This window comes from Oryzias melastigma, linkage group LG5 (genome assembly GCF_002922805.2).
Source record: "Oryzias melastigma strain HK-1 linkage group LG5, ASM292280v2, whole genome shotgun sequence".
NCBI lineage: Eukaryota > Metazoa > Chordata > Actinopteri > Beloniformes > Adrianichthyidae > Oryzias > Oryzias melastigma.
In genome coordinates, this window is record NC_050516.1 from 22,901,789 (window position 1) to 22,916,474 (window position 14,686).

The 14,686-nt window shown below is 37.5% G+C and overlaps 1 protein-coding gene across 2 annotated transcripts in view; it reads left to right on the forward strand.

Annotated features, from left to right (window-relative positions):
- Positions 1 to 473: 473 nt before the first annotated feature.
- LOC112140788 (sortilin) overlaps positions 474 to 14,686 on the forward strand; it is a 21,357-nt gene continuing 7,144 nt past the window's right edge. For both annotated transcript variants that reach the window (XM_024263796.2, XM_024263797.2), the window contains exons 1-9: positions 474 to 804; positions 7,123 to 7,185; positions 7,272 to 7,345; positions 7,422 to 7,524; positions 9,583 to 9,744; positions 9,847 to 9,920; positions 11,765 to 11,814; positions 11,890 to 12,017; positions 13,967 to 14,111. In XM_024263796.2, the coding sequence (XP_024119564.1) occupies positions 568 to 804; positions 7,123 to 7,185; positions 7,272 to 7,345; positions 7,422 to 7,524; positions 9,583 to 9,744; positions 9,847 to 9,920; positions 11,765 to 11,814; positions 11,890 to 12,017; positions 13,967 to 14,111 (1,036 nt within the window). In that variant the 5' untranslated portion in view covers positions 474 to 567. The remainder of the gene's footprint in view (positions 805 to 7,122; positions 7,186 to 7,271; positions 7,346 to 7,421; positions 7,525 to 9,582; positions 9,745 to 9,846; positions 9,921 to 11,764; positions 11,815 to 11,889; positions 12,018 to 13,966; positions 14,112 to 14,686) is intronic.

The following is a 14,686-nucleotide window of genomic DNA, read 5'->3' on the forward strand; positions in this document are numbered from 1 at the left end:
CCAGGTTTTAACATCAGTTGTCTTTATTTTTGTATTGTGTTCAACTTGTTAAGACAATTAAGCTTAAAAAAATCATTTTAAAAGTTTTAGCAATATTTTAGCATTAAATTTCTTCAGATTCATAAACCTTAGTTATTTTTGAAAGGAAATTTCTGTAGCAGTATTTTAGAAATTACAGTTTCTCCAGTTTTCTGCCATTTTTTTTATCATTCATTTTGTGTTAAGGAAAATAGTATATTTTTTTTAATTAAGTTTCCTCAATATTAAACAATTTTAGTAAGAAGTTTCGCTGTAAACTAAACTTACGTGACACTTTTTGGTGTTGTAGTGAAATTCACGCTCCTGCCACTAGGGGTCACCGTAGCGCCACAAGAATATGAAGCTCAGTTGAAGAAGAATCCCATCGTCCAATCAGATCGCAGGCATTCCTGGTCCCGACCAATCCCGTGCCGCGGTCGATGGGATGTTTTTGAGGATGCTTTTGGAGATGAGGGGGGCATGTGGAGTCAAGTGGTGGGACAGTAGGCTCGCGCTCGGTGTCCAAAGTTTCGAAACCCTCCGGCGGTCATGATTTGGGTGTTTTGCGTTTTGTCGCTGGGGGTTATCTCGCCTGCAGTGAGCAGACATGCTTGGAACGCAGAAGATTCACCCGGTTTGAAAAGGTTTCAGCGGGACTTTGGTGCTGTTGAAGACCGATCCGTTTTAGAGAGCTCGGTTCTGTCGAAACGCAGTGCGGGACTGAATGATCAGACGTGCACGCCTCTGCTGGGAGTCGAGGCAGCTCTGTTGAACAACACCAGCAACGTAAGTGACTTACAAGATAGTTTTCTTTTCAGAACAAACCAAAAAGTTACAAGAGTTGTTAAATAAGCGTCTATTTACCTAATTCTGCACATTTCAAGGCATTTTTGCATTAAATTAACCTTTTTCATTCCAGTCAGATTGATTATATTAACTTATTTAGGCAAAAACATTTAAAATATATATTTTGAAAAGCTCATCCTTAAAAAAGAATCATATCAAATCTGCTTATTGTCATTTAAAGTTTTGAAAAAGTAATGTAAAATGACATTCCACTAATTAATTTTATTTTTTTGTACACTTGTTTAACTCTTACTTTGAAAAATCAATTAACTTAATGATAAACCAGTGTGGTGTTCATAATTAATTGATTTCAACAAAAAAAAAGCAAATGAATCAGAAAGAAAACAAGTTTACAAGTAAACTTTTCCTGTTTGACAAAATTACCTAAAGTTAATTGTCATTCCATTAAATCAAAGTACCTTAAAAAAACTGAAAATTACTAAAATAATGGAACATAAAAAAGTGAAAGTGTCACAGGTGGTTAAAAAAATGAGTTTATGACAATTATTGAGATATTTCAATCTATTTTTAAACAATCTGTTGCATTTTCTCACGGCGATTTGGTTCCTGGCTCCATATGTTTTGTTGTTTAATTGGTCTGGATGCATGTAGGTCATCGGTCCGTGTCACATCCGTTACCCAAGGCCATGCTCGGATGAAGCTGGCTGGAGGATTCAACCCCCACCTCTTATAAATGTAGTTTTTTAACCTTTAAAGTCTCAAATGTTGCTTTTTCTCTAAAATATTTAGATATTTCTGCCTTTTTTTTCTTGATTACGAAACACAATTCTGCTGGGAGAGAACTTAGAGACGAATCTCCAAAGTGCAAAGAGACTTTCAGGAATAAAAGTTTGTGTGAAAGTTGCATCATTCCTGCGGTTCAACACCTGTGTGAACCTTTGAGCATGAAAAGGGTTTGCGTTCCCCTCAGGGCGCCGCTGGCCCTCCTCTGAGAACCTCACAAGTACTCCCCATGTTTTTCTTCTTCTTCGCTTCGTCTGGACTCCCCGTTATCAAACAGAGTGAAATCAGACCAAATGGAGTTTGGATCTTGGGGGTGTGTGAACGGGCCGATCACTGCTCCAGGTGCAGTTCTAGCCCTGCTTGTCTGCTCAACATGGGTTTTGTCAGTCTGGTTTCATGTTAATAATTTGCTGACCAAGAAGCTTCAGAAACTTGTTTGTTGGCCTCCATTTTTCCTTCATCCTTTTCGGGCTTCAAAGAAACCTCAAAATAAAGCGCTGCAGCTTTTCTTGGTGGCGTTCCACACGAGGACGGAAAGTACGGATTTGTTGATGTTCAGGGAGAGATATGCAGGAGACAACAAACTCACATCAGTTTCTTAGAAAATACTCTCACTTGACTCTAACTGGGAGAACGGTTTAATCTCATACAGCGGCAGAAAAACAAAAACAAGTCCTGCAAACAGCTGATTACAACTTTCTACTTCTGTCACTGTCAGAGTAGTGTGATTTTTGTTACAAAAACCCTTAATTTGATCTAAAAAGTTTAATTTTTAAGTAAAATCTCATTAGAATTGACATAAAATACTTTAGGTAAAGTCTCACTGACTTAAAAAAAAATCAGCAAAAAGAACCGTTTTCTCTTAAAACCACAGACAACTTTACAAATTTTGGGATCTCATTTGCTAATCCTCTTCTGTTTAGTCGACTGTCCTGCAAACTATTTAGCAAGCAGGGGCTTGCAGACGGCGCGGGATGTGAGCGGCTGCATGCTTTGGAGTTGTCAGTGCGATCATTGTTTACAGACTTTGATGGACATGCTGTTTTCCTGACATGATGTCCTACCCCATACAACATATCTGTCTCTGCTGGTCAAAAAGCTATTCTAAAGGACATGTTATCTTTGTAATCGTTTAGTATTTTGACTGAATATAGCCTCAGATAATCACTAAAAGTCGTAAAAGGGTTCTACTTCTGTTCTTTTTGTGCTTGATTAAAGAAGCAGGAACAATTTGGAAGTTTAAGGTGCACAAGTCCAAGTTCTTGTTTGGAGCTGCTGAGTTTGAAGTGTGTAAACATGGCTGAACCCGAACGGCGGAGGGAATAAGGAGCTCTTTGTTGGCGTCCGACCACTCAGAGAGGACGTCAGCCACGGTCAGCGGCTGTGCTCCCACATCCTAGCCGTGCGAGTCTGCAGGGATGCATGTTTGTTCATGAAGAGTCTGCTGGAGGGTGGGGGGGTCGAAGGAGCCTTTCTTAAGGGGTTCTAGGCTCTAAAACCCAACATGTGACACAGCATGAGGTCACGTCTGCACTGCCAGGCCTGAGTCAGGCTCTTCTACATTTACACACTCACTATTTGATGTCATTTTGTATGGCGTCAAATTTGCGACAAAACTCTCGCATGAGTGAGATGAACGTCCTGCGGGAACATTTCAGGACCGCTCCTCTACTCCTGCACTCTCGTGGAAGTATACACTTGTGGAACTAGAACCTTGCCCTCACATAAACTCTACATTAAGAAAAAAAATAAATCAACCTGTGATTGGCCGCTTTGCTGTTGTCCCTGCCCTGTACTGAGGCTATACTTACTACTTACACCATAGCTAATCCACATATCATTTATCTTCAAATGAAAATAAAAAATGAAAAAACAGAAAAGGACTACTTAATTTATGGTAACTAGAAAAGTTGAATTGGCTGCAATACTGCTAGTGCGAACGTTTTTTGCAGAATGTGGTCACCAAAGATACTGAAGCAATTTACTTTAATTGCTGAAAAAATCCTAAAGGTGCTGAACATTTAGATACCAATATTGCATAGGTTTAAAAATGCACAGAGTTGAAAGAATTTCTTGAAAAAAAACGCAAAAATTGCTTACAGTTTTAAAATGCGTAAAAGGCAAGTGTGAATGTCCTGAACATGCTGAATGTTTCGATACCAAACTTGCATAATTTGCAGAAACTCCACAAAGAATTTCTGTAAAATCTTAAAAATTGCATGAAATTTCAAAGCTGTATTATTTATGAATACCAAAGTTCAAGCAGGAATGTCCTGAACGTTTAGATAGCAATATTGCATAGGTTTCAAAGTGTGCAAAGAATTTCTCATTTCTAAAAATCGCACAAGTTGCATACAGTTTTAACAGTTGCAAAATATATGAATACCAAAAGTATAAGCATGAACGTCCTGGACAAGCTGAACGTTTTGATATCAAAATTGCTCACAGTGTGATTGAGTTTTTATGTGAAAGCAGGAGAATCACTATAGTGCAGTGTGAACTAGGACAGGGTTTAATAAAATCAATTAATCGATTGGAATCGATTTAAGCTTAACAGATCAGTAATCGACTCATAAAAGTAGAGATCGATTTAACACATAAAGCTTAAGTCTGCTAGCTTGATGCTAATGTTTAATGGAATTTCCCATAGAACGGCTAATGCTAACTCTCGGTTGACCTAAACATACAATTTTTAACTAAATTAAAATCTTTATAAACTCACAGGCATGAATTTTTAAACTCTTTTAAGGAAATAATTTGTTATTGGATTCTCAAACAGAGAAGTTCCAACTATTGGTCTGTTTCTCCTTGAGGGCGTTTCAGTTTGGCCACTAGGAGGCAATTGCGCTATAGCAGTACACCTTATTCCAGAAGAAGAAGAAAGTATGAACAAAAAATGATGTTTCAGACCACAAATGGTTACTTTGAAAAATTTCCCTTTAAAGAATTTAGAAAACTCCTACCTGTGAGTTTATAAAGACGTTCATTTAGTCAGAAATGTTTAGGTCGACTGAGCGTTAGCATTGGCCGCACTGGGAAACTCCATTTACGTTTGCATCAAGCTAGCGGACTTTAGCTTTATTTGTTAGATCAATCTCTACTTTTATGGATCGATTATTGATCTATTAAGCTTAGATTGATTAATCAGTTTTATTAACCCAGTCCTATTAACAAGCAATTTACATTATCAGTTTCTAAAATAATCTAGAAAAACAAAACCTTTCTTTTTTGATGTTTCATTTAAGTATTAAATCGAAACACAGATTATAAACGCTTAAATTCCTCTTCTAAGAGTTCTTGTTACACACAAAGGTGACCTGGAAGTATTTTTGTGAGGTTTTATTGTCAACGCTTGTTCCACAAGAGTAAGAATACTAGCTTGAACTGTGCCTGTGGAACGTTCGCTATACGCTCCTAGAAAAATTTTGTTGCTAATTTCACGCCATAATTTTGTCTCTTATTTGTCGCCAAGTTGGAGGTCAGTCGACGTTTGCAGGAAAACGTCTGATCTCGACTTGGCTGTCCTGCAGCTCGTCACGCCAGCGTCTGTCCTGTTTCACTCAGCCAGATGTGGAAAAGTGGTTAAATGCAGCTCAGCTGAACCTGTTATCCTACAGCGTGTCCTGAGTGTTAACATGTGGGGCCTCATTCACTAATGATGTTTACGCTCAAAAAAGACTGCAATTTGCGGGGAGGATGCACTCATCATGTGCATGCCGAGCTCTCACACAAACCTGACGGGAAAAAAAACTGACATCGCCTGTGGAATGTCATGACTTTGCTTTATTTGACTCCTCAGCTGTGAGCTGGAAGACCTTGCTCATATTCAGAGATGTTGTTAATGTTTTCAATCAGCTGTGCTCCTCTGGAGTTTCTAAAAACATCACGTTATCCCACAGAAACTCTTTTATTGCTCTTTTTTTTGTTGCTATCTTGTCTTTTTTTAATCTGGGCCTGACCTCAAAATAACCAAAGAGGAAAAACACACAAATTTAGCTCTGGTAGTAAAACAAAAATATACATAGAGGCTCTTTGCAGCTGCATTTCATAACAGCATCCGATTAGTAGACAGTCCAGGAAAACTCCACCTCCAGATGGAAACAGTCCTGGTTACTTTCAGGTTAACTAGTGATCTCACAACTTCTGAAACATTTATCGCCTTTTGCAGGTTTAATTTAAAATTATATGGTATTTTTCCATTTTCACCTTTGGTTGATCTTTCTTCAGAAGTTGATGTGTTTGGGCTAAACAGACCTTTAGTTCAGATTTAGCAGGCCAGCTCTGGTTTCTGCCTCTGGGTGGGACGCTTCTGAAAGCCCAAAAGGTGTGACTCAAAAGACACTTTTTGAACTTGTCAGTGTTTGTTCTGGCTCGTTCGTGTTCAGGAAGTTTGGCACAACTAACAGGGATGTGCTTCATTCTGTTTGCTGGAATGGAAAGTGTTTACTGACTTCTTGCTGTAAGTAAGAGAGGGGATGATGGGAATATTTTCTTCTTTTTAGTGACTACTCTTACAGATTTTCCACTCCGATCATCTTTTGATCTGTTTTTCAAAGTGTTCCCAGTCGTTGTTTAATTATGATGCTGCCATTTTTAGACAAAATTCCCCCATTTTTTTGTGTTTTCTATGACTTAGTCTCTGCAGAGCGGCAGGAGTTCATTACACCAGGCTCACGCTGCATCCGGTCCTGCCTCTCCAGCGCTCTGTATCCGTTTCATTGGCTTTAAATTGTTGCCGTAGATTAGTAGATTATTAATGTAGTTCTAAACAAATGTGTATAAATGAATATAGTTAAAATTGAATTTAAGAATCGAAAAAAAAATTAATTGAATCAAGTCAGGCTCTTGCTAGAAGCAGAACGAGTCCTAAAGGGGTTAAAAAGACTCCAGATGGATGGCGAGAGATGGAGAGCGCGATGATATGACTGATGCAGAGGAGACGGAAAGTCTCGATCACCAGGCTGGACAGCCGGGAGCGGGACACTTTCCAACGGACGTGTTTATAAGCAGTAGAGCGACAGGCCTTTTCCTGTTCTCTGCAGAGCTGCACTCACCTTGTAAACACCTCTGCTGCTCTGGCTGAAGACGAGACGGCAGAGTCCTTCCTGTGGTTCCAGACAATGAGGGCTGTGGTGCAGTGTGTGGCACACTGGAGGGCTGGGAATGCTGCTTGTGGTTAACACATCCACATACTTTGCTCTGACGTCTACTGTGCACATTTTGAAGTAAAGTATCCCCAAATGAACAGTAATGTGACATTTGCATCCATGTTTTGAGCAGAAAACAGGTTTGTGAAGCTCTTTTTTTCCAGTCTGAGTTTTGTAATTTAGGGAGGAATGTAGGTCACACATGCAGAGTGCATCCAAATGGCTTTGGTCAGTATGGACGTTCTGTTCTCTCTCTTGTTGTATCTGAAACAGGAAAAGGCACACACAACCCCCCCTCCCCACACACCCCCTGCTTCTGTTCTCAAGTGTTTGTATGTGAAGGTCTGCTTGCTTTCTTCTGTTCCAGTTCATGTTCAAAGTGCGAACCGCTGGGTCACTGTCGCTGGCCTGGGTGGGAGACGGAACAGGGGTACGTGGGCTCGTTTGGTGTGCAGCATGACGCCACATAAGGTGAAAAGGGATGTTTATGTAGACCTGAGATCCCCTTTCTTGCAGGTTCTGCTGGTGCTGACGACGTTCTACGCACCGTTCCTGCTGATGCGCTTCGGCCAGTCTAACCTCTACAGGAGGTGAGGAGTCTGCACCCGTAAAGCAGAGACATTAAAGGGTTTTGAGTGATTAAATGTGAGCCTGTCTGTGTGTCAGTGAAGACTACGGGAAGACCTTCAGGGATGTGACCCATGTCATCAACCACACCTTCATTCAGTCGGAGTTCGGCATCTCCGTCGGTCCGGATCACTCTGGCAAGGTGAGATTTTCAGGAAAATCTTTTGATTTTCATCGAGAAAAATTCCAGCAAAAAAAAAAATATATATATATATTCATTAATTTTAAGGCAGGGTACCACCAATAATCAACTGATTTAAAAAAAAAAAAGATTTCAATCCACTCATGGATTCTTAAATAGAGAAGCTCCAACAATTGTTTTGCTTCTCCTGGAGGTTGTTTCAGTTTGGCCACTAGGTGACAATCACGCTATAGCAGAACGCCTTATTCCAGAAGAAGAAGAAAGTATGAGCAGAAAACATGTAATAGACCACAAATGGTTACTTTGAAAATATTTTTTAAAGAGTTTGTAAAATTAATGTCTGTAAGTTTATAAAGATGTTCATTTAGTCAGCAATGTATGTTTAGGTCGATGAGCGTTAGCATTAGCTGTCCTATGGGAAATTCCATTAAACGTTAGCATCAAGCTAGCAGACTTTAGCTTTGTGTTAGATCGATCTCTACTTTTTTGAATCGATTATTGATCTATAAGGATTAGCTCAGTTCAGATCAATTAATTGATTTTATCCAACCAGTCCCAAATAATTAAATCAATTTTTAAAAACGGAAAATATTTAGTTTTTTTGTTTTAAATGGGGAAAATGGTATAGAATATAAAATATTTTTGTCTTGTTACGAGTGAAATCTGTTAATGGAACTAGCAGAATTTCTCTTAGTAAGATTACTTAAAATATGTAATGATATCCTGCCTTTTAAGACACAATTAAATCTTAAAATCTGCTACTAACACTCATATTTAAGTCTATTGTTTTGATAATCAGAAATATTATGTCTTAAAATAAGTAGATAATCTATTAAAAAATAGAGTTCTATATCTTTACAGTAGATTTATACACTTTATTCTCTAAATTATAACATCTCAGGTGCTACTACAGTCCAACTATCCTCATTTATTAGCTATAATCATCTTAAAGTAAGACTAGAGATACACATTTTAGCATAAATGTGTCTCACAAATAATATGTACACTGCAAAAGGAGGTCATATTAAAGAGGAAATCATTGGAAAGTAGTAACATTGTCTTTTCATGCAGTAAGTTGTTTTTTACTCAATAAAAAGTCTTATAAGATATTAAAATTGACAAATAATACATTTCACACAAGCATTTAAAAAGGAAAATATATACAAACATGTTAACTGTTTGAGAAAAATGCTTTGAACTGAATGTTATACAGCCCAATAAGTATTTTTTACAAGTTTTTATATTTCTTGAGCTTTTATGGACCTCATTATAATTTATTTTGACTACAGTGACAAAAAAACTTGTATAATATGTGGAAATGACTCATTTTAGAATAAAATATACAGTCTAAGTACTAGTTGATTCATCTTAATAAACCCTTCAAAATTTTTAAAATGGCACATATTCTTAGAACATAAATCTACATTTTTGTTTTAAAATTTTGTCAATGAATGCTAGTCTAACATTTATTGAAAATAAATTCCTTAAAATGGAACAAAAAATTATATTGTAATTTAAGTTTCTTTGAGTCTAAAATCAAGTCTTTCTATCATTTTGAAGCAAAATAATTTTGACTCATTTTAATATGAATTTCCTTACTTCTGGCTTTTAATTAGAGAAAAAATATTGATTGTGCTGATTTTAGGCGTAGAGCAAAGAGAAATTAAAACAGCTTAGTTTGCACTGTACACGTTGAGTCAAATCAAACTCCTAAGTTTTCCTTCAATAAAGCAAATCTGTTTCTTAAAACAAGAGCATTCACCATCCCAAATACAATTTCTTCTTAAAAAAATTAAAGAAAGAGATGTTTCATTAGAGATGTTACCCAATATAAGATGTTTTAAGATCATTATGATGCAAGATTTTCAAGATTTAAGTAATTACATTTTACTGAAAATCAACTAATGAGTTAGTTTTTTGTTATTTCACAAGTAATTTAAGCTGTGAACTAGCCACAAATACAGTGTGAGATTTCATGTTTTGCAGTGCAGAGTGATCACTATCTGCAGATCAACATATTTGCTCTGACCGATGGTGTCACGTCTGCTCTGGCTTCAGGTCCTCCTGACCGGTGATGTTTCTGGGTTTGGAGGGTTTCGGCTCTTTCGCTCTCGGGACTTTGGCCGGTCATTCGTGCAGAGCGATCTGCCGTTTGAGCCTCTGATCCAAATGCTCTTCAACCCCGAGGACTGCAACATCCTGCTGACGCTCAGCATCAGGGTGAGCAGAGCTCCAGCAAATGCTTCGTAACAAGAAGAAATAGCCTTTAGTATGCTATATTGAACGCCTAATTCTTTAATTGACTGAGTATTTCTCCTCTAGTTGGACCTTTGGCTGTCTGAAGACTTTGGCGCCACCTGGAGAAAAATCCACGACAGCGTTTGTTTGGTCAGATGGTGAGAATTTTAGATTAGATTTTCAGAAAGCATATCTTAAAATAAAAACATACATCACGTTGGTAATTTTCTGAGTTATACATTTTCTAAAATTTCCTGATAATTTCTTGGTAATTCTAAAGTCCCACTTGGGACTTTTGGGAAATGAAATTTGGAACTCAAGTTCTTGGCTTTCATGGTGGCTTACAACCTTTTGCCATATCTCTATAAATCAGTGTGAAAGTTGGAAAATATTTCAGAGGAGCAGAAAATTTCTCTTTCATCTTGCATTTTTTTGCCAATACAATCTGCCAAATAGTGAGATGCAGTCCTGCAGCTGCTCTGCTGTCAGGGAAACATTTCAAAAGCCTTTTAGAAACAGTTTAGTCAGAAAGGAGGACACCCTTCCTTTGAGAAAACCACCTCAGATCTGAGTCTCATCAGATAGATGAGGAATGTGTTTTGAAGTCGCAAAAACAAGCAGATTGAGTCTTTTTCAGGGCTTGTGCTGAATCAGAGTTTTAACAGCTGTTGATGGATGCCAGAAGTTTAGACGAAGCTTGCTCAGGAACGCGCAAACTTCATACTTTGTCTTGATTGCTTAAGTTTGTGATTTTTAGGAAAGTGAAAAAGGGAATTAAAGTAGCTCTTTCTTGGAAAAAGTTTAATGAAGGCCCATGATGTGTTTCCATTGTGTTTGTGAAATCCCTCAAAAGTTTTGTTTTAATAAGGAACAGAATAGACATCTAGATGTAGTATCATTACCTGGGATAATCAAGTGTGACTGCTGTAAGGTGAATGTGACCATTGAAGATTAATATGAAGTTAATAGCTGAAAATGCTGAAACTGATAGCTAAAAATGCTCAAGCTGAAAGCTGAAACGCTGAAGCTGATAGCTAAAAATGCTCAAACTGAAAGCTGAAACGCTGAAGCTGATAGCAAGCTAAAATATTAGCTCAATGCTAAAACAGCGAAAAAACTGGAAAAATGTCAAATTTTGACAAAGCAGCTAGCATAATGCTAGAATATTGGCTAAACTTCAAGTTAGCCTAAAGAACCTAAATATGTCAAATTTTGACAAAACAGCTAGCATAAATCTAAAATATTAGCTAAACTTCAAATTAGCTTAAATAACTTAAATAAGTCAAATTTTGCACAATACAAATGGCATAATGCTAGAATATTCGCTAAACTCCAAGTTAGTCTAAAGAACTGAAAGTCAAATTCTGACAAAATGGCTAGCATAATGCTAAAATATTAGCTAAATTTCATATTCTATTAAACCATTATGTCCTGAAAGAGCTGAACGTTTTGATATCATGATTGCTGAAATTGCTGAAAGTGTGAGTAAGTTTTTAGTTTGTCGAAAAAACATACGGAAAGGAACAGGAGATTCACTATACAGCATTTACACCATCATCGGTAAAAACTCTTCTGCTCCAGGAGAAATGTGTTTTTCCGGCTGATTTTCCCAGAAGTTCCCAGCCCTCAGGAGACTCCCTCATCTGAGTCACAGCTTTGCCTCGGTGTCCGCTTTTGGTTTGTTGCTCTTCGCGACCACATTTAGGCCTCAGCGCCGCCGTCATATTCAATCACTAGTCCGTCACGGCGTCTTATCCAGCAGATCTGCGCAGCTTGAAAACCGCCATCCCGTCTGGCTGCTAACAAAACCTCAGCGGGTTTGGAGCACAGCCGGCTGGGGGGTTAATATGCTCTCTGCTCACACACACCGCTTTGATGGAGCCAAAACCATAATCTGTGATTTCTGCTAATTAAATTTGAACTCAAACAACTTTTCAATGCAATAAAAGTGTAAACATCTTGTCCCTTTAATTCCTGTCTTGATCTTTTGTTTCCCCCTCAGGGGCTCAAAGAACACCGTCTACTTTACCACCAGCAACAACGTTTCCTGCAGTAAGAGGAGAAGATGTGCATCTACATTTTGACGTTGCTTTTCCCATTCTGATTAAACGCCGTTTCTCCTGTCAGGTGAAAAGGGAATGCTTGAATTAAAGAAAACCGTCAACTACGGCAGAAGTTTCCAAACCATCGCAACCAGAGTTTACTCCTTCGCTTTGGGAGGAAAGTTTGTCTTCGCCTCCATCATGACAGGAACGGTATGTGCTGCATGTGTCTGTCTTACAGCTTAATGTTAGGACTGTTTACTCTCATTTGACTAAAAAGAAGTATCAGGATGGATCGATCATTGGACAGATTTAATTCCTAATTTATCCCACTTATAGGTTCCATAAGAAATTTGTATTTAACTTAATTTTTTTACCTTTTTATAAATATTTTCATCTTAAATAGGCAGCAGAACATCATACATTTCCACTTGTTGTCTCCCTTTTTTGTATTTTGAAGACTGAGGTCGGTTGCTTTTATAAAAAAAACAAAAGTGCCATAAATAAGGAATCTGTAACTGAATATCTTCTGGAGAGCATATTTGACATTTCTATGTGTTGATGGTTGCTTTTTGATGGGAATGCAGCTGGCATTGATGGGACACAGATGGCTCAGATCTCAGCCAGTAGGAGCAGCTCTTTCCGTCTGGTGCTGTAAAAGAAAAGGTTTTGCTCTGAAAGTAGGGAGGTTACCTTCCTCCCACTGTTTGCTAGGAAACAGAAATTCACAAGTTTCTCTAAACACATTAAAAAGGATCCCCCCCAAAAGGTGTTAAGTTCCCACTTTATGTTTTCCTATTGTAAAATTGTTCCCAGTGCTCTTTTAATTATGATTATACAGTCAAAATCTAAAAGTCTGTGTCGTTTTTTTAAGTCGTATTTTCTGCAGAGCAACAGGAACTCAATAGAAATTCACCCCTTAGCTGTGGGGCATGAACCGTTCGCTTCACTCATTTCCCATCAGCCCTCTGTTTACACTCTCTCCCACATCACCTCACAAGCCAAACCTAACATTAACGTACCAAAGAATGAAAACAGTGAGCAATATTAGAGCTATTCAGCTGTGTAGTTTTGATCCAGATACCAGCTCAGACGAGGAAAACACATGGATCTATTTTTCTATTATTGTAGCAGAGATCAGAGACCTTCTTGATCCACCATGATTTTAATAAAGAAATATTCAGAAACGCAGTTTTAATTTTAAATCATTTTATATATTATGAAAAAAATGCTACAAGAACATGTTAAAAACTCCAAAAACACGATTTTTCTTTAAATATCCACTTTGATTAAAACAATGTTTTCCTACATGTTCAAATTGCATTTTCTCATGATTTAGGGCATATATATGTACAGAAATAACTGTAAAATATGATTATTTCTTTATACATCGAATTTTATTTTTAATTTATTTTAATGTCCAAAAATATGCTGTTTATTTGTGATGTAGAAAATGTACTGGGCGGAGCCACAAACTCTCTGCCTCGCTCCCGTTCTGATGCATCCACTTGTAGACAAATAGATCAATAAATGTCTTTGTTTTTCTCAGCTCAGCTTGGCTCAAACCTTGTACGGCTGGATAGAACCGACATTTTTGTTGCATCTTTAACGTTAGATTGAGGGTGTGAGGGACTATAAGCTAGTGAGAGAGGGTGTAAACAGAAAGCTCTCCGTAGCGGGGAGGGGCAGGATTACTCCATGCTAACAATCTCATCGACAACTCAGAGGGGAATTTGTAATAAACTCCTGCCGCTTTGCAGAAACAATGTCTAAAAACTGCATAATTATAATTAAAAACCCTCTGGATGCTTTGAAAATGGATCAAAAGATGATGGGAGTGGGTCTTTAAAGGGATTTGTTTTAGATTTCTACTAATCTGATTTAATAAACCAGACTATTAGTAAAATTTTAAAAGTCCACGTTAGGACTAAAATCTTATACTTCCATTCAACAAGGGTAAATCGTTCATCAATCATTGGACAGAATTTTTTCAAACTTAATTATTTAAACAGACAGTGTGATTTGTATTACTTGTGGCTCAAATAACAATAATTCTTTTGATTTGACATTTTGTGGTGTTTTTATTTCTGTGTAACGAATAGAATAATTCATATGCTGCTGCAAAATAAATAAATAAATGAGTTTTTGTGTGTTTGTCTTAGGGCACAGAGCGCATGATCCATGTGTCTGTGGATGGGGGAGAGCACTGGAACGTGGCTCAGCTTCCGACCGCCACCAACCAGCAGTTTTACTCTTTTCTTGCTGCTAATCAGGACATGATCTTCATGCATGTGGACGACCCTGGAGGTTAGAGCAGATTACTGTAGACTCTTCTGAAGAGGTCTCGACAACAAAAACAACCCCACAGCCTTCAAACAGTAAAAACATCGATGCAGTTTTGTTGTATGACTTTTTTGGATTTTCTTGATATTTTAGTCATTTTAGTGAGTAAAACGTGGCTTTAGGTTGTAGAATTGATCTCCATGGAGAGTTCTGACCCCTGTTGATGCTCCCAGATAGAATTACCCAGAGGGCCGGATCCGGCCCTCTGGGTAATTCTATCTGGCCCTCCAGATCATTTTATTTTATTGTTATTAATGCCCGATGTTATCTTGCAATTATTTCTAACTTGTATAATTTTAATAAAATTGTTTTTTATAGAGAGTAAAATATTGAAAGTTGTTTAAGGTTTAAGTTGATTTATTCTGGAATAATATTCCTGCCTTTTTATTATTTATAATTATATTAAAAAGTTACAGTTTTTAAAATTGACATTCTGATAGCTTTTTGGACTATTTTGGCATTTATTAAAATTTTGTAGGCTATTTTGGAGTTTAGCTAATATTTCAGCTACATTCTAGCAATTTAATTTAATTTAATTA